At 40.7% G+C, this 20,963-nt stretch overlaps 1 protein-coding gene across 1 annotated transcript in view; it reads left to right on the top strand.

Annotated features, from left to right (window-relative positions):
- Positions 1-20,963, top strand: part of LOC119733272 — a 95,542-nt gene that overhangs the window by 21,418 nt on the left and 53,161 nt on the right. Inside the window, exons 13-19 of the mRNA XM_038206861.1 lie at positions 2,463-2,645; positions 4,830-4,982; positions 7,980-8,122; positions 8,681-8,751; positions 12,060-12,223; positions 12,921-13,087; positions 16,538-16,718. Coding sequence (XP_038062789.1) covers positions 2,463-2,645; positions 4,830-4,982; positions 7,980-8,122; positions 8,681-8,751; positions 12,060-12,223; positions 12,921-13,087; positions 16,538-16,718 — 1,062 coding nt within the window. The remainder of the gene's footprint in view (positions 1-2,462; positions 2,646-4,829; positions 4,983-7,979; positions 8,123-8,680; positions 8,752-12,059; positions 12,224-12,920; positions 13,088-16,537; positions 16,719-20,963) is intronic.

Consider the following 20,963-nt stretch of genomic DNA (forward strand, 5'->3'; position numbering starts at 1 on the left):
GAGCTGTGGTCTCGGTCTTGGTCTCGGTCTAGGTCCCCTTTGGTCTCGATATTTTGGCTGGTCTCGGGTCGAGACCGGCAATATGTAGCATTTACAGCTCGATCGATTACTTTGTGTTCACTTCGTTCAGTACCGTTGATATTTAAAAAAATTGCTATAGCCAGTAGTTCATGTTGCCCAGCTTGTTGACGTATCGTTATATATCGTGGTTGATTTGGACCGCATGTTGGAAAGTCCCCAGTTGTGGGTCTACATGTACAAGTCCATACTCCATGACGGACATTTAAAAAGTAGTTCAACATTTTCTAGTGCACAAGTCTTGGTAGAAGTTGAGTCCTATATTTATATTAGAAAAAAAAAAGAGGCCCAATGTAAAATACAAATTGCATCTTTAGTATCCCTTAGAAGTCATAGCTGAAACCAAGGGGTGTCTGTGGAGTTTAGGATCCGAGTTTCCTATAACAGATGAAACATCTACCTTTAACTTTTTACTTTTGTCAAGATTGGGTGCAGACAACATATCAAAGCCCATGTTTCTCAAGTGTAACTACAGGTACTTCTTGCTCGAGGAAGATGCTATGTATCAATTTGCCACTTGTCAAAATTTTGTCTGTAATCTTCGTGAATAGAAAGGTTACAACCAGAATTGTGTTTGTGGACAAACACAAGCTGTTTCGGATATTTGAAATACTCTGTGCACGTGATGAACACTTTAAATGTGATCTAGAACACAGCACATACGTTCATATCAAGTAACGTAGAGCAAAATCAAACATATAGATATAGACCTTTATAAAATATGCCCCTTTAATGGACGTCACATGACATATGATGACATCACTTCAATTTTCATCTCTAACACATCCCTGTGTATTTCCACCCAATCGGACTTGTACTTCAGAAATAGCGTTTTGAAAAATACACATTTAATATGACGTCACGTGACACATGATGACGTCATCATTACGAAAATCATCGGGTCCATCTTCGGCTGCTGGTCTAAGTGTCTGCCAAGTGTAAAGTCAATCAGACATATGAAAGTGCAAAAGTGTATGGGTAAAAGAAAAACGTGTACAAAACCTATGGAGAGGAGTCTGAAGAAGAATAAAGAAGAACAAAAATCTTAATGAAAACAAGAGCTGTTTCGGTGTGTCAGCGAAACAGCTAATTATGTGTCTTGTATTTTATTTAGGTTATTGTTATCTATTATCAGCGGTCTCCGTCTCGGTCTCGGTCTCGGATCATTTCGGTCTCGGTCTCGGTCCGCCTTGAAGGGGCTGGTCTCGGTCTCGGTCTCGAAACTTCAGGTCTCCGTCTTGGTCTCAGTCTCGGACTATCTGATTTCGACTACAACACTGGTTCACATTCTCATGATCAGAGGGTGAAGTTGCATTTTTTCATCAGCCAATTTCCGCCCATACACCATAAATTTATTTATCCGAACAAAAATGGGTAAACCTAGTCAAGTTTTGGTGCTTTATTGCATTCTCAGTGCATTCTTAAGGGCCTGTCACATTATATGCGCTCTCATAGGAGACCTTACGGCGACCAATTTTTTAAAATAAATTTAATAATCGCAGCGAGGACGCAAGAAAATGACAACTTTCTGTCTCAAAGAAGCTCAAGCTACGCTCATACTGTGCTCTTCCCGCGTTTACGATGCGTTCAACTTGCTCTCTATGCGCCCCTGTCAAGCCCAATTACTCAATCTGGTCGCTGCCACTGCGCTGTCACTGCGCCCACACTACGCTCTGCTCGCTGTTGATACGTCCTAGTAGCTCGCATCGCGCTCTCTATCCGACTAAAATACGCTCACGTGACGTCACTTGCGCTGTATAAATACCACGACAAAACGGTCAATACACAGTCCAGTTTCAAAAATTATTCTACAAGTTCATCGCAGTCGAGTTACTTTCTCATGGAGACTACGTCGACTGCCTTGCGCCTAAGCTGCCTCAATGCCACTTCAATGTCGCACGATTCACGCTCGCACAGCGCCCGAGTTGCGTCATTACGGCGACCTGGCCAGAGCGCAGAGGTGTTGCGATTTTTTTGAGCATGTTCAAAGACCTTTGCGCTCATCGGAGACCATTAAGACCCTCTGGCGCCCATCTGACGACCTATGTAGTTGTCGCTGCGATCTAGTAGTTGTTGTTGCGCCCCAACTATTTTTCAAGGACGCAGTGAGAGCGCATATAAGATCGCAGACAGTGTGACAGGGCCTTTATGAAGAAATTTGTATTGGAAAGTTCAAAATTGTGTAATTTCAAATATAGTGTTTTATGGTTGCGCGACTGTTGCACATTTTCATAAATACACTCAAATCAGTGGGCAATAAGACGTAGGACTTTGCCGCTTTAAATGTACACATGCAAATCGATTTGTGCTTTCTTAATAAAAAAAAGTAGGGTGTGTGTAAATTGGCTGTTATGTCATCTGATGCTATGTATTGTTTCAATCAGGAGTTTGGCGTGGAGCGCATTAGTGACTTTGTCAAAGCATACGATCTCATCGTTGGGCAAGTAATTGGAAACATCCGTAGGGCAGTGGACATTGTTGTTGGTCTCTTCAACGGTGACATAAGCATCTCTCAGCTATTTGACGACTTTGTTCAAGCTCTGGAGAACATCCCCAGTAGCATTACTGTAAGTATGTACATGCAAGACATAGTTGGCAGGCTGTATTTCAGTTTTCTTTGATACCACCCCAAGGAAGTTTCACGGGGCTGCTAATAAGCTTGTTACATATTTTGCTTTGCAAAAAGAGTTACCAACCAAAATACCATGCAAAGTTCAGTGCATATTATGGGTTGTTAGCTGATTCTTGCTTAGCATATAGGTGTCTTTTAACATTTACAAATTGTACTATTTTAAGAAAAATAATTGTTTTGTGCTTTTGAAATAGGAAAAGTTTTCTTGTGCTAAGAAAAACTTTCCTGCTCAAGAATACCATTTTCCAGAAATCATGTTTCTCTCTGAAGAAAAAAATATTCTTAAAATAAGGAAAATATTCTTAAAATTAGAAATTGCCTCAGAAAAAAAACTTGTGTTAAAACAATTTTCTTAATGTTTTAAAAACTTTCCAAAACAAGATTTTCTTATGAAATTTCTTTGAACAAGAATTATATTCTTTATTCAAGAATATTTTTCTTGCTTAAGAAATTTATTTTTGGCAGTGTATAAATCTGCTCAGCAGGAGAGTGCGTCCTGATCTGACATCACTTGTGACATGTTCTCAGCTCATTGGCTACGCAGGTACTCTAGCTAGGCATGCAGCTGCTTATTCCTGACACCTGTTTCAGATTGAGGTTCAAGATTCGTGTCCAACCAATCATAGTATTATTGATGAGCGACTAAGGTTCACCAAAATAGATTTTCGATTGACTTAAAGTTAAAGAACATTATTTGCAGCTATCCAAAAAGTAACTGACAAAGTTATTGTTGAAACTCTTATTTGGTTTGTGAAATTATTTTTTCTGGCATGCTGTCATTTTGAAGAAAATAATAAAAGAAGGTCATTCCAATGATGCGGCTAAAGATACATTTTTGGAAATTTCAGTCAGTAATTGTTTTAATTCGGCGATTGGGTCACGCAAGCATTGACACAATGCACATGCGGCCGGTTGCTATAATTCGTCGGTTCAGTGGGTGACATATATCGCGTAGCTGCAATCGGCTGATTGAGAACATGTCCCAGATACTGATTTTGGTCGTAATTCAAAATATGATTCGGCAACTTGTAAATTGAAATAGAGATTCAAGAATATTGTTTCCTCGGAATGTATAGCATTCACTGAGCTAAAACTTCATCACGTTAGTTGTTAAGCACTCTTCTTTAGATTTTGAGCACTTTTGTTGCTTCAAACACCGTATCTCAGCTGTACAATGTATTTCAATCAAGCCAGGCACCCTTAAGTGTCTTCAGTATTAATGTACATCGTACCATTGAACCAGTGATGTAGACCGCACGTACATGTAGATGAAATCAAGTGATTTTTCTATAATCACTGATTCAGTACAATTGTGTTCAAAAGCATTTATCAATTTGTTGAGTTTTGTGGAAGATGGTTATTATAGGAACCTGTAAACTCCTTGGTGATGGTGTAAGGATGCATTGGGAGATTTGTAAACATTTTTAGACATACCAATGTTTTGAAATCTGATTTAAATCAAATACCAGTAAATCCGATTTTTTTTTTAATTTAAAAGAACAAAAATAAAATGCCAACCCTGACCAGATACAAAATTTATTGTCAAAGTCATATACTAAAACCTGCTGCAAAGCTTTCCAATTTTACAGGTTCACCTGTTCACCAGTATGTTATTTTTTTACCATTGTGGCGAAAGCATTGTTAACCCACATACGTGCCCGATTCTGTTGTATAATCGCTCAAATGATGATCTATCACTTGGTGACCAGTCACATGATGACAAAATGGCAGCTGTCAATTTTTAATCATGTGACTTCCTTCGTGAATCTGATTGGTTAACATAAATATTACGGCCAGTGAAATTAGGCTGCTGCCCGCACACCTTTCTGGTGACATCGGATCTGGTGAAATCGAATGCGAAAAGATCGAACAGTTTGATTTCATCCTAACGCCCAGTGTACGGTCAGATTGGTCCAATAGTTCTTCGCACACCTCTCTTATGTGGCCCAGGGAAGCTGTAAAACCTGAAAGGTGTGCTATAGGCTTTAGTACAAATCTTCCGAATAATCGGGGTCAGCAGAACTCTTGAATGCCAGTCTGAAACAGGTGTTGATTGGCTTATGCACTGCTTCTTAGCATTGTCTTGTAACGTTTTGAATTGTTTATTTCCTGTACATAGAACGTGAGATCTGTGGCTACCAAGGCTGTATCCAGACTGTCTCAGTTTGATCCTGATCAGCTACCACGGTCCTTCAGAGGTGTCATTAATGTGGTCAACAAGGCTACTCAGTTATTCAGTGATATCAAGACAGATGTCATGGAATTCTACCAGGTCATTATTGAAAGTTGTAGTTGTGTCCATCACAAAAGTCCCTCACAAGTCTTGTCTCAAGTCAGATCAAATGTCGATCACAAACCAAATCACAAGTCATTCACAAGTAAGGTAACAAGTGGCAAAGGAATGTCTTGGCCACTGTTCAGTGGAATAGCTGAACACTTGACACTGCAGGTTAGATGACTTGTGATGAACTTTTGATGGATTGTGTGGACTTGACCTAAACTCAGATAATAATAATAATTATCTTCAAGCCAACTCAAATCGTGCTATTCATGCTGCACACATGTGTAATACAATGACTACTGTCTAAAGCGTGCCCGGATCTTTTCTGCGTCTGAATTTGCTTGAAGATATTGCAAGAGTGCAAGTGCATAATGTAGTGCATTTGCGTTCAATTTGCCACAAGGCCAAAGGCTGAGTGGTATATGGTACCCAGCATTGTTGTAGTCAAGGCCACAACCTCTGACGCTTGGTTCCCTGTTCCATTATCACTTTGGCCAATGCCCAGTTGTGACGTTCACTTGTTCAGGGCCGAGTGGTGGACCAGGAACCAGTCTGTAGCAGGGGTAGACTGGGTCTCTAAGAAGAAGATGCGACCTGACTACCTGCAATGTAACACAAATAGTAACAGTTCATGGGTCGAGTGGTAGAATAGGAACCAGTCAAAACTGGTTCCAGAAGAAGATGCTACGTACGTGAGTACGTGCAATCATGGAGCTTTGGCTCCATGGTGCAATGTAATGTAAATACCAGTTCATCCGTTAGTGTGTACCTGCTTACAATTTTATTTCATTTCACCGAACCAACTGTGGCAGTTTTTTTGAAGTTTGATACAGTGAATAATTAAAATTAATTCAAAAATCAAACCTAGAAATCAGTTGGAAATGCGTAAAAGCAAATTTGACTTACGACCTATTTTCGTACCTAGGTCTCCTTGTTCGATCATGTCAGTTTTCACATCGTGTACTTGCGTGAGAACGAGTATATTCTAATACCTATTTACATCTGATGGATTCTAATACCTATTTACATCTGATGGATTCTAGATTTCGTTTGGATCATGTTTTAATACAGTTCTTATCAATGGTCATTTTAGATTTGTTTATAAATGAAAATAAATCCTTCAACAAGTTTTTTTTTTCAAAATAAAATTGTCTCGCACAAAATTATTCCATGAATGTTCATGCTTAAACGAGTGATCGAATTCCATGAGTCCACACGGAAGTTTTCGGAAGTGACAGGTCAATTTTGGCCGGATATTTCATGCGATTTTTCAGTTTCCATAAAATTCCAAGGGTGATTTTTTAAAGAAATCAGTATACTATTACCAAACTAATTTTAAAAACTCTGACTTTTACACATTAATTTTACTTTTTGAGGGGCCCTGAAGCGCTACCAGGGGTCAACTTTCAGGCCCTATACATGTTACATGTATGCACATTGTTGTTTATGAGACAATATAAAAGAAAACTAGAGGTTTGCATTTGTTAAATATTACAAACGCAGAGTGGTCGGGTAGACAACTATTTCATTATACATTGTCCAGTTAAGTTATGAATATGTTTATGTCAGAACAAAAATTCTCCAACTTTAATCTTTCCAGAACAACCAATTATTTTGTAAAAATAATGCATCTGTTTGGGGATGATTAATTTCCGTATACATTTGAGGTACATGAACAAGTTATTTCCGGTTTGATGACATCATCAGTCAAAAAAGGGAAGGGAATACTGATTTAGTTCAAGGAGGATACCTTTATCATTAAGTAAAAATAACCCATAGAAATATTGACATTTTAAGTGTATGTAATAATAGCACCCAACTTCCGGTTAGATGACGTCATAGTATTTGAAAGCAATAGGTCAGGTCAACACTAAGTGTAACAGATGTCATAAATTGGCCTAGGAACAAACTCATGAGACGGGGATCAAATAATGGATGTAAAATAAATAAAAAGATCATTGTTAAATTCTCCCTACAGTAACTTCCAGTTTGATGACGTCATGATTGTGAAACCTTGCAAATTCATTCGTGGTTGCTAACAGAATATGAAGGGAAAATGTGGTAAAATTTTGATTTGAGGGCCTTTAAATTTGAAAAGATTAAATTCTTTTTGATGTATCGCTAGAGGACGCCTTTTCAAGGATGACGTCAAAATTATGTATTTGTATTTGGCTTTCCTCTCTTAACACTTCCATAATATATTTGTAGTAAAATACTTACATTTTAGAGTTAGATTCAATTTCTATTGCACTTCCGGTAACACCGGAAGTTAAGGTCAAGCAGTTTTGTGCCAGGGAATAAGAAATGTCTACAATCTCATGAAAAAATGAACACGTTACTCTAATTAGTTTAAGAGATATAGCTAACATTTTTTTTGTCAAATTGTGCTCTCAAATTGCTTGTAATTTGATACCCGATGATGTCATGATGACATAACAAAATTTATAACATCTTTGTAACATGATTCAAATTCACACTAGGTTTTATGATCATCCCGTGAACAGTTCAGAAGAAATTGTGCTTTGTTTTGATTTCAGGCTAATATATTCATTTTGAATTCACCTAACTTTGACCTTCCAGTAGATCCAAAAGTAAAGGTCAAGCGAGTTCACGTACCAAACAAAAAATGTTGATCAATTAATGGTTTATCTGATTACAAGGTGGAAAATAATTAATCATTTTGTTCAAGAGTTACAGGTGAAAGAAGATCGTCAATTTTTTCCAGCTAAAATCGCTTGTAACTTGACACCCGATGACGTCATCATGACGTCAGGGTAACTCGGGATGAGGGTTGATATATGTTGAAAGTTACAAGTTCATAGACAGTGGTCGGGTTGTGCCCGACCACTCAAAAACATGTGGGCTAGCGGTGAACATATGCCTGTGGGCTATTTAAGAGTCTGTTTCAGTAGCCGGCTGGCTAGTGAACAAAAAAGTTAAGGTGGAACCCTGGGTAATGGATTTTGACATGGATTTGTATCTGTACAGGCCATCAGTAATGCCATCACAGTCACCTTGCCCAAGGCAGCAGAGCAGATCTGGAAGGCTATTACTACAATTGGAGATTCCATTGCCAATCTACTCAAGTCACCACTGAAAGCCATCGGAGACATCTTTAAAGGAGTCATCAAGTGAGTGTGCAGAGTTTATAAATGAGATTGCAAGGATTTGGGGTTCCCATTAGGGGTAAAAGTGATTTTAATATTGATTGAATCTTTGCTGTTAGAGAGCTTTTAAGAAAAAAATTATAGAGTTTTATCATGGGGGCACGTACCAACAATTTCTGACTCGCTGTTGGAAATATCTTAACATCTAACATCTGACCACCAGGCTTGCTGGGGTCATCTGGTCAGTTATATCATAGACAGTACCACAATGAGTATCAAGTAAAAATATTTAATGAAGGGTAAACGCCTAATATTAAACTGTACATGAGCCCGATGTAAATGTCCATTATTTAATATATATTTCTGTTTAGGGCTAGGATACACCTGTGATTCCTCTTCACTTTGCAGAGTAGCCTAGGTCACTTGGTGTAGCTACAGACTACTTCAACATATTTTGGCTAAACTCATGCCCATAGAGGCAGACATTAACATTCCTGCCATTAAATAAACAGGCATCTTTATTGATATCTAAAACTATGGGTAGATCATACAATGTTGAAAGTTCTTACTCTTATTTAATAGCATCAAGACTGCAATTACTGATCTCATAGATGCCAAGAAAAGGGTGGAAGAAGCCAACTTTATCAAGGAAGGTAAGGCACTCTTATTACTGGCGTTATTTTCTTACTAAATCATGTGGCAGTGCTGTGATGAATTGGGGATTAGAAAAGGTTCGTTGAACTTCTTGCACTTGGTCCTATTCTGACAAACTGATGACTAAATTTTTGGCTTTTCCGCATAGTGCGGAAAAGCCTTTCTTTTTTTCTCAGTTTTTCCTTCTTTTTTTGTCTCTGAAAAATCTCATAGACATTATACATGTCTTTTCCGCCCTTCACTTCTACCATTCATCTTTTCATACATGTACATCATTCAAAGTCAGCTAAGCACAGTCCTCATAGTATAGATGTGCCGCGAAGATTATGGGTCACGTTTCGTCTTATTAAAGATTTCTAGATTTATTCTTTGAAATTCCATATAAAATCAACTGTAAGAGACCTGAGCTTGATATTTGCGGGAATTCATTATATAATTCTGGATCTTCATTTTATTTCACGTGGGCCGAATAATGCGACCCTTCCTTCCAGTCCAAACCGTAAGTGACTTATAATTTAAAATTGGAAAATGATGTGAACTTGCTTTCAATGATGTAAGTCTCTGGCTAGGTTGTACTTGACAAAAAAAATTACCGGTGACGTCATAAAATGTTGGAGTGCCCTCTAGCGGCAGATTGAAAAAGTCAAGAATTGAACATTTAGTTGATGTGTGTGAAGTGTGTGGTGAAGTGTGCGGCAATCGCTTCAAAATTAGTGTATATGTTGACCTTAATGCAGACAACACCTGTGCATGAAAAAAATGATGACGTCATCAGACCGAAAGTTAAAATGAAAAGACCTCTTTTCCTTTGAAAATTTGTAAAAAAAAATTGTACTGGAAATTTCTCTTTTTGTGTTGCCAAAACACCTTCACGTGGCAATTTGATTTATCCAGTTCACCAGGCATTAAGGACTTTCTCCCTTGTAAAACGAGTATGATAAAAGAAACGTGTCTTTCTGGACTTTTAATGATTTTTAATAAATACTTTTGCTTTCCAAAATTTGCAAATTTTCTCTCACCTTGTCTACTAAAGGTATCGGCTATATTTTAACATAAATTTTTAATGGTGCTCTGTCCATGAAAGTTCCATTGTCTGGTTCCCATTCTGCAGCTGCAAATGCAAAGCTAGACTTCTGTTTGTGGACAAACACGGGGCTGTTTTTGGCGACTTTTTTGTGACATGACATATAAAGTTTCAAGTATGATTTCCATCCAGGATGGATGTGTAGTTCTGTTAATAAATGTTGGCATGTAATATGTGACTACATTCTCATAGGGCTTTGAATTATTACGTCACATGTCAGGTGAGGACATCATCATGACATCACATCAATTTCATCTGTAACACATACCGGTCTAGGTTAGCCTTGACCAAGGCTATCAGCTTGTTCCCATACGAGCTTGTTCCAGCTACCGCACACAGCGCGTGCCGCGACACACTATAGTTGTACATACTACAGGTATACCGTTAGCCTCAACGACCCTTGCGTGTGCTTTGTGTGCATAGTACGCCTCACACACACTTCCGTAAACAGCCGTACAGTAAGTCGAGGCGGAGGATAGCCTTGACGCAACCGTGTAGGCCCAATATGATAATTAGTACGCGCTATGGTAAACAGTCTTCTCTCATTGAATAATGGCTGACAAAAAAATGAATATTTATTAAATTGCATAATGCGACCAAAGGTTTATAAACCAGATGGCCCTGTGGTAACAATAATTATTGTAAAACATCCCCTTGAAATCGTAAATAATAGTAGAATAATATTCATATAGTTATAAATAGTTTGGGTCGAAAATGAAATGAAAAAGGATGAAAATTAGGCTTTCACATAACAGCGAACGGTACAAACTGCACGCCGGCAAAAATGATGTCACCGTGCACAGAGACCACGTCAGGGCCGTCCACTGTAGGCACGTATATGTTGACAGAGTACGACTAATATACTGACAGGGTACGACATAATATGTCGACAGGGTATGTATGACATACAATTCGTACGTATGCATTAAAATACATATATGTCGTACGTATGAGATATATGTTGCACATGGTACAAATTCAGGGAGAGATTTTATTCACCAAGTCCCATATGACAGTTTCGTATATTTCCAACCCAAAGTCAATAGCTTGTTTCTTGCAGTTAATTCACACGGCTCGGTGCGACATGACTTTATATATACGAGTTAACCTGCATTCGATAAAATGTGTACGATTTGACCTGGGTCCGAGTTGACCTGTTCCCTACATTCACTACGGTCAGAATGTCACGGGCAGGTACGGGTAGCGGCGTGATGTACGCTGTTGCACTGGGCAATAAACGTTGGCCGATATGAACTGTCTTGAACTGTCCAATTCGCAATACATTGGAGATAGTATCATCATTTTGAACAAGTGTTCATTCATATAATAGCGGCATATTTCATTTGTTTGGAATAAAACTGGAAAATTGTTTAAAAATGGGATTGGAATACTTGGACATTTATTTTTGAGTGGACCTTTGTGGTTTTTACGGTAATTTGCGGGCTTCATGAATATGTATGTCACGGTTCAAAGTTTACGGGCTTTGATTTGATATCGTGTAAGCGCATCAGAAATTCTCGGCCGAGTTTGGCCGAAAATATAAAGAAACACATAAGGAATTCGCCACGGTTGCGTCAAGACTATCCTCCGCCTCGTCTTTACGGCTGTTTGCGGAAGTGTGTGTGAGGCGCAAGTACATGCACACAAAGCACACACAAGGGTCGTTGAGGTCGTCTCGGCACGGCACGCGCGGTGTGTGCGGTAGATAATTTGATTATTTTGGTTTTTGATGTTTGCAAATGTTGTATCTTCCCTTTAATAATAATGATGCATTTAGGATGATTGGAAAAGTGGTGGAAGGGTTCATGAATTGTGTGATTGGTGCACCCAAGGGTTTGCTCTGGTGGCTTGAGCCATGCGCAAAAACCCAGAACAACTACATGTATACAGGTGTAAAGAAATGGAAGCTAAAACATTGTTGTGGACATTATGAACAGTGCCTCCTACATGTAGTATCAGATAAGATCCACCCACCCTAGCTGCTTTTCAAATAATGGCAACAAAATAACTGGTAATTAAACCCTCTAGAAAGACAAATCCTTGATATGCATCTTGTGTCAGAAACAAATTTATGTAACCTTACCTAACAAAAGGAGTCGGATGTCATCAGTGCAACCAGACTTATTTTGTGAAATCTGGTTATTACCTATGAAAACCTGCAAAAGCCTGATGCACAAGCAAGGACCAGAATCATACCATGGATGCATTCTATCTGCTTGCCAGGTCAGAGACCCTACTGGTTTGATCTGCCCAAGGTCGTCGGTGATATGCTGAAAGAATTAAAGGAGCATCTCGGCAACATCAGACGAGATCTTAGTGTTTGGGTGGATGAGATTGAGGGTTCCTCAGATCCCGTCAAGAAGCTGACAGGGGGAGCAGTGGATTCGGTAAGGGTAGTAACTCTCAGGATGCACGAAATGAAGAATAATTTACTTTTCAGCAAGAACAATATTTTTTTTTTTACAGAGAGAATTCCATCCTGTATATTTTTAATAATTAAAATTGCAAAATTGAATAAAATTGCAAAATTTAAAATATTAAAGTAAATCATAAACACTCTCATATTTCTAACTGTGAAATATCCTTGTTTTTTTTTGTAATAGTCCAATCAAATGATGATGTCACAAGTACTGCCATGACAGACATTTGGCTACAGTTGACATTCAATTTGCATCCCAAATAGTAAAAGCATTTTACAAAAATGTATGTACCATTAAATAATTTGTCAGATGATCAATACTCTCATGTTTTTCTCCGAATTCCGCAGTATTTTTAAAGTTGCTTCAATTCTACAAGCAAGGACTTGTGTGTTGGATTATTCAACAACCATGTTTTATGTTTGGTCAAAACTAAGGTAATGACAATCAATTCTGCCACAAGAGCAACAGTTTGTTCCTGAGTGATGAAGAGATACAATTGTAGCAAGGTGTCCTGCTGAAGGACACAAGAACTAAGATCCCTTGGCTGGGTTTGAACTCCAATTTCTAACAGTTTACACAAGCTCCACAATTGTCTTCCTGGCCGATCCAATCTCTGTCATTTCAGTCTTCTGTTTCACATTTTATTTTTCTCTCACAACTATAGCGCACATTGAGGAGGCGAGTCCAAGATGAGATTGAGTCCATCTTCCAAGATTTGATGGAACCCATACAGCCCATCGTGAATCTCTTACAACCATTCTTTGATCTGTATGACATTGTGTTCAGTACTATTGATGCTGTCAAAGAAGCCTATCAAACACTGAAGAAAGGGTGAGTGTGTGTGTGGAAGGACTGCTCAGCACTCAAGATTGCTAAGCACCAAAACTATTAATTAATCATAAGCTAGACTTGAGGACAAGTCATTAGACAGTCTTGTTTTGTCAGTCGGCAACCCCAGTATTTACTAGCACGGTGCTTCGTATCAAGTTTATTGTTGTCTAGCATCTTGACTAACATAATTTCAGACGGATATTCATTTATGCACCCAGCAAACTGCATGTGCCTTACATTTCCAATGATAGCTCACCTGTACACCGCTGAAGAAGCATCCATTATTGGGGGGCGGGATATCTTTTGTCTTTTTTTTTTCTAAAGATTTCTATTTAATTTTACACTCAGTGGTATAATTATAATAAATTAGAAAATATAAGAAGCCAAATTATTGTTTTCCGAGTAAGTAAATAATATGATGGAATACCAAACAACCCAGGAATTAGCTTTTGACCAATGGTCGGGAATGGGATTCGTTCCATGTTGTATTGCATTCCCCACGCACTGACACGTTTCTGCACATGCTTAAGTTTTAACACGTGCATGACTATACACAAGACATGCTAGATGTGTGGAGTAATATGAATCATTTAAGTGAATAGCCATCCTCCATACAAACGATTAGCATTGAAATGTGCGCTGTTATTCCCACACAGATGGTATAGGCTGATGCATACACCCTTGACTTACTGAAACCATAACTCCTAAAAGAAACATGTACTGAACATAGTAACTGTACCCAGTGTAAATTTAGTTTTTCTGCTTGCTGTAGAAACCAAATATTTCTGCTTGTGGAAAAATTTTATGTACGTACTTATCGAATTCAAAACGACAGCAATTGCACTTAGGGCACACTCACTATGTCAGACATCCATTAACAATACATGCGTTTTAGGTGGCCGGGTCGCTCGGCGAGATGGCATTGGGGGCGGTGTATTTGCCTGTCACTCACGAAGTTTATTCATAAAGTAACTGCACAGCTAGTTGCTGTCAACTCTAGTGAATATTCAAACCAAATTTGAATGAAATTCACAAAACATGTACGTTCTTTGCAATATTCATAAACCATTAATCAATCTGAAGTTGATCAACTATATAATCAACCGATAACCCCATTTTGGCTTGTGTGTGCACCGGGTGCGCGTGCGCGTTCAGCTAGCTTTTCACGCACGGTACTGCATGCTGATTGGGTAATCGTCATTTGTTTACTGCGCATGCATGCAGTTAAATCAGGTCACCGCGTATTCGCTAAATGTGTATTCATTTCTTCCCAAACCAGTGCGCATGGTAATTGCTGTATTTAAATGAAATGATGATATCAGAGCTCATTAAAGTTTGTCACCTCGCCCGTGCGTACTTGTTGTAATGCTTTTATGAGTCTCCTTATTCTTTTAACCAATCAGACTGCTTCGTCCAAATCTGGTGGCGAGTCCCATGCAATGTGTACAAAGCCTTGAACAGATTATTCAAGTCTGTAATTGGTATTGACCTGCACGCTTGTGCTGAGGATGCACGAACCATAGATATAGAATTTAAAAAAATAGATCGGCAGCGTGTGTATACTCGCCATAGAGTGTGCACAAATTTTCCTGTTCCGGCATGGACGCTCTACATGCTGTAGTGCATGGGGCAAACGTGTGTTACTCGCACCTACTTTTCGTAGGTTTGTACACAAACTTGTATTTTTATGTCCGTAACAGTAACATTTTTTACCAGTTGTTATTATATATCCAACAAATTTCAATATGCATTTTCAAGCCGGGTAGTCACCTCGAAGTTTGCTCCATTTTCCCCCTCGTAATTACTGTTCTATTCAAAATGGTGGTGTGCGTTGCTAAAAAATCTCCAAATAAAATCAGCTTATCTGATAAAATGTGTATATAAACAATGTGAAAAGGAAAAAGTAGAATGTAAAAACTGCTTTACATTACCGTTGAATTAGTTTAGGAAATTGTGAAATGTTGCAATGGATGATTTTAGAGATTTGTGTTACAATTATTATTCTTTTTGGGATGAGAACAATTTACTTGGATTGCATTTTATATGTGTGACTTTTAATAACAATAATATTGCCCCTGAAAACTGTTTTCAGAATGAAATGAAATTACTTTCCCATAATGTTCCGGACTTCTGAATAACCTAATTAACTCTTCAAGTTTATTTACATTATGCTCTACTTTTAGTACCCATTTTGTTCAACATTGTGAGATTCTTGCGCCTTCTTGAAGATTTTCAGATGCTGGATACGTCACAAGAGGTCCAGAGCAAAATAACACAAATTTATTTGTTCTATTTTTTTAATGTTAGTGAAGGGCTGGGGGAGGGGTGTTCATCCCCGGCCCCCCAGTATCCAACAGTACAAAACTGCATCTGATATACGGCATATGTCATACCCTGAGAAGGGACAACGGAGAAAAACATATTCTGGGTGTTGTCCCTTAAAAGCTGCCGTGAATTTAAATTAAAGGACAGCGCAACAATTGCGGGAATATTCTGTTTGTTGATGAAGAAAATAGCACTCAAACAACTGGATGCAAGGGTTTTTAAGCAACGCGCACCAGCAAACGGGAAATAAATACGAGAAATGAAATGGACCAAACTTCGAAATGAACATGCAGCTTGATAACCCATTTTAAATTTTGTTGGCGAAATAACTACTACAGGTCAAAATTGTTACTTTTACGGACATAAAAATATATCTTTCCAAACAAACCTACGGGAAAAAAGGTGCGCGTAACGCAACTTTTGCCCCACACGCTAAAAAATGGCACCGCCCATGTCTGCACTGCCGATCTAGTCTTTTTATTCTATATCTATGGCACGAACCGCACCGTATGTTAGTGCCATTCTGCACGCTAAACGACCCGGAGACGGTATGCTGTAGGCCTATCTTTCTACGCCGGTAGCTGGGTGGTGCGCGGTGGGCGAACTACATGTACATGTAAAACCAGCCAATTTATTACCGACTTGATTTTCGCTTGATAGAGCCATGAAATTAGGCCCAGATCATTCAGTCAACATAATACGCTCACTGCGATGTTATGCCACATGTACTGGGTTGTAGTCTCATCAATCACAGGACAATTGGATGTCACTAACGAGTCAGATAAATAGTGTCTAAAGTAAACAGGTCATTTGAGTAGCTTGTGACTTGACTGAAGAGTGGATAGCTTGTGATTATGAGGATTTGACTACAAACTCCTGAGTGTGCCTATGATTGGGTGCATTCCTGCCACACAAACACCAATAAAAGATGCACTCTATGCAGGAAATGTTTTTGTGTTCATCGTGCGAAGTATAAATGCATTCACTGTATGTCATTTGTACATAGGTTTTATTAAGATGTTCAGTGGTATACATGTCTTCCATTAGTGGAAAACAATTTCCATAGCTTGGCTCTCGTGTAAAAGCCCTTTGCCAAACAAATCCGTGATATTTTTTTTCTTCTAGATTCCAAGAGTCTCAAGCTCTTGTCATGAAACTGTTTGGGCCTAAGGCCCACGAGAGATTTCCTAGGAAATACCGAGAGCCTGGCTCTGGGGAGTGTGCATCAGGAGGTTTCTACCCGACTGACTCGGCTGGACATTATGAGGATCAAGGTGTAGATCTGGAGATTTCAGCAGGAACAATGGTGTGTACTTCATTGTTTATCACCAACATTTGCAAATTTGAACCTTGCTGTCCTTGAGCAAACCCCTTTACACTGTTGTTCCGTCAAGGCAGGAGTGAATATGACCCAGTATTGCATGTTGAAATTTATGTGTGATAAACTGTAAGTGTTTCTGGTACTCATTCGGTAGAAAAATGATTGCGTGTTCTCTGCACACAATTTTTATTTTATTTCAGTTTAAAAAAACTGCTTTCCAAAGGAGCCCTCACATTAAAATTACATAGAAATAAAATAAACCAACAAAATATACAAGACTTTACAAAAAACTTTACACAAAACATACAGTATGAGTAAAAAAAAACTAACAGAGAGCATTAAAAACACTTATTGCACATTCCTACCAAAAAAATCTGCTAAGTAAAAAAAATTATATGAATGTATGTATTCTTGATGAAAAAGACCCCCAAAATTGGTATTACATGGAGTCCCCCAGCAGACCTTAAAAAAGCAGGTTGTGAAAAAAAAATTGTACACAAAAAAAGACACAAAAAACAGTGCAAGTAAAAAAGCTAAACCTTACAGTACTCCCGATTTACGCATGTCAAACATTTAATACTAAGAAAAAAAATGAGGCCATAAAATAAATGTCATGTCATTCCTGCAAAAATTTGCATTAAGTCCCACCCAGTGCATGTCGTCGGCATCCTTCGATCTCGTGAGATCATGGATCTGCGCCTGGAAGGTAGAGACTACATCATCTGCTTGTGCTGGAACATCGCCTACTGTGGCTATAAAGGCCGATACGTGAGTGACAGTCTCTGCAGCACACGGTGCACCTGAAGGGGGTGTCCTGAGGGGCAGCCTGCCGGCTGTTTTTTCTGCGAGCGTGCTTGTCCTTGGCAGCCTGAGTCTTCTTAGTCTCCGATCTCGCAAGTCCACCTCGTACCTCCTGTCTCCACCTGACTCGGTCAGTGGCCAGCTCCTCCCACCTTTCGACATCAATGTCCACTGACTTCAGGTCTCTTTTGCAGACATCTCTGAAGCATAGAAGTGGACGTCCACATGCTCTCTTGCCAGTAGCCAGTTCACCATACAGCAGGACCTTTGGGATCCTCCCTTCTGGTATGCAGTAGACATGTCCAAGCCAGCGGAGTCTGCATTGTTGGAGAAGGGTGACCAGGCTCTGAATGCCAGCCTGGGCAAGGACCTCGGTGTTTGTCACATGGTCAGACCACTTGATGCCAAGAATGCGCCGCAGATTTCACCGATGGAATGTGTTGAGCCTCTTTTCCTGTGTTGAGTATAGGGCCCAGGACTCACTGCCATAAAGGAGGGTACTGAGAAGGCAGGTTCTGTAGATGGCCGTCTTGGTGTGGATGGTCAACTTGCCGTTTTCCCAGACCCTTTTGGTAAGCCTGGCAAAGGTAGGTAGAGGCCGCTTGCCCAATGCGCCTATTTATCTCAGTGTAAAGAGGGAGGTCGTCTGACACTGTTGAGCCTAGATAGGTGAGTTCGTGCACAACCTCCAGCTTGCTGTTATTGACTGAGATGACCAGTGGCTGTTCAACGCCCTGGCCCAACACTTTAGTCTTTTTTATGCTGATGGTCATGCCGGCACATGAGAAACTGTCCATGAGACTTTGTAGCTGCTGCTCTGTATGGGTGGCTAAAGCTGCATCGTCTGCAAAGAGCATATCCCTGATGACCGCCTCACGAACTTTGGTCTTCGCTTTTAGCTGGCAACCATCCGATCGGGTGTGGAGGTACACGCCCTCTGTAGATGAGCCAAAGGCATGCTTCAGCATGACAGCAAGGAAGATGCCAAACAGGGTTGGAGCAAGCACACACCCCTGCTTAACACCATTGCAGATGCTGAAAGCCTTGGAGGAAGCGCTGTCGAACTGCACAACACCTTTCATGTCAGTGTGGAACGCCTGGATCACACTGAGTAGCTTGGGTGGGCATCCGATCTTGGCTAGGATCCGGAACAGGCCATCGCGACTCCCAAGGTCGAAGGCCTTTGTGAGGTCAATGAAGGCAGTGTTCAGTGGCTGTCTCTGCTCTCTGCACCTCTCCTGTAGCTGGCGTAGGGAGAAGACCATGTCTATTGTTGAGCGCCTTGACCTGAAGCCACACTGAGACTCGGGATAGACTCTGTCGGCCAGTTTTTGCAATCTGTTCAGGATGACACCTGCATAGACCTTGCCAACGATATTCAGTAGAGAGATGCCCCTGTAATTATTACAATCACTCCTGTCCCCTTTATTCTTGTAAAGGGTGACGATGTTGCTATCTCTCATATCCTGAGGTACTTGTCCCTCCGTCCAGCACTGGCAGATTAATTCAAACAGGTGGCTCAGTAAGACTCCTTTCGCACACTTGATGTTCCTCAGGTGGAATGCCATCAAGTCCAGGAGCCTTTCCAGTGGGCAGGTTGTCTATTGCTTTTCTCAACTCCATCACCGTGGTCGTGCCGCCCAGCTCCATCATACAAGGCAAGCTCTCAATAACGTCAAAGGCATCATCGGAGACGATGTTTTCTCTGGAGTACAGCTCCGAGTAATGCTCAACCCATCTGTCCATTTGCTTGGCTTAATCCTTGATGACTTCACCTGTTGAGGATTTAAGAGGCGCCTTGGTTTGTGTGGGTCCCATGGCTCTCTTTATCCCATCATAGACCGGCCCCTCGGATGTTGCCCGTGTCGGCTGATGTCTGAATATCTTTACAGAGCTGCAACCAATAGTCATTGGCGCATCTTCTGGCTCTTTTCTGGACTTTGGTTTGAGCTGACTTCAGAGCTTGCTGTGTTGCTTGGCTGGGGTTGCGTTTGTGTTCTAGTAGTGCATCATGTTTTTCTTCAATGACGGGGTTGAGCTCACTGGAATTTGCTTCAAACCAGTCCAGGTGAGTCTTCTTTTGCTTCTTCTCGAAGGCTTAAAGCACTGTTATAGACGATTTGCCTCAACTGGCTCCATCTCTGTTGAGCGTCTTCCCTCCCTTGGGGGTCTGCGAAGAGAGCTTTCTTTCAGATTCTTGCTAAAGGATTCCACCCTCTTCGAAAGTGAGGTCTTGCTGACGTCTATGCGTGGTTTGCCAAGAGGTTTGGCTTTGTGCATCTTCTTTGGCTGGAGCCTGATCTTGCAGCACACAAGGGAATGATCAGTGTGGCAGTCGGCGCTCTGACAGGAACAGGTGGTGAGCACGTTCCTCAGATGGTCTCGCCTGGTAATGATTAGGTCCAGTTGGTGCCAGTGTTTAGATCTGGGATGTCTCCAAGATACCTTGTGTTGTGGCTTGGTCTGAAAAAAAAAGAGTTGGTGATGCAAAGGTTTTGCAATGTACACAGCTCCAGTAGACATTGCCCGTTCTCATTTATTTTCCCAATTCCGTGCCTTCCCAAGCAGGTGGGCCAGAAGTCACGATCAGCACCCACTCTGGCATTGAAGTCGCCGAGCAGCAGCAGTTGTTTCCGACTGGGGATCCCCTGTATGACGGTCTGCAACTGGTCGTAAAACTCATCCTTGGCTTCTTGCGAAGAGTAGAGGGTAGGAGCGTAGGCACTAACGAGGTTGACTGGTCCATCAGTTGTATGTAAGCGTAGTGTGAGAATTCTCTCTGTTCCTTGCTCGCATGGTTCGGTCATCCCTATAAGTGTGTTTCGGACAGCGAAGCCGACACCATGCTCTCTGATCTCCTCTGGCCCCTTTCCCTGCCAGAAGAAAGTAAAATCCCTCTCGCGCAGGGTGCCTGAGCCCAATAGGCGAGTTTCTTGAAGTGCAGCAATGTCGACCTGCAGTCTCAGTAGCTCATTGTTGATCACCGCTGTCTTGCGTGAGTCACTGATCTCCTGCAGGTTTTCAGTCAGTCCAGTGGTCATTGTCCGTACATTCCAGCACCCAATCTTGAGTGCCGGCTTTTTCCTTGGTTTTCTTTTGTTGTTGTCTGGTACATGGGTTTTTCAGTCCGCTTGTCAGGCTAGTTAAAACCCTGAGCCCCACGCACCCAGTGAGGCAGGCGAACTGTGGCGGGACAGCATTCAACTGGCCAGGGGCTGCCCAGCTTAAGGCGGGCGGTAGCTGTCCATTGAGACGCGATGATCTCTCCCACCATCGGAAGCAACCCCTAGCGCCTTACTCTACACCAATTGAGTTAGACTTATAACTGGTAGACTGTTGCTTCCCGTGTTTTATCCACACCATTTGGCGAGGCTGGAGTGTCCTCTCCAGGGAGCAGCAGGCCTGGGCTGATTTCTATGGATGAAAGGC

This window comes from Patiria miniata, unplaced genomic scaffold, assembly GCF_015706575.1.
Source record: "Patiria miniata isolate m_02_andy unplaced genomic scaffold, ASM1570657v1 HiC_scaffold_1, whole genome shotgun sequence".
NCBI classification, from domain to species: Eukaryota; Metazoa; Echinodermata; class Asteroidea; order Valvatida; family Asterinidae; genus Patiria; species Patiria miniata.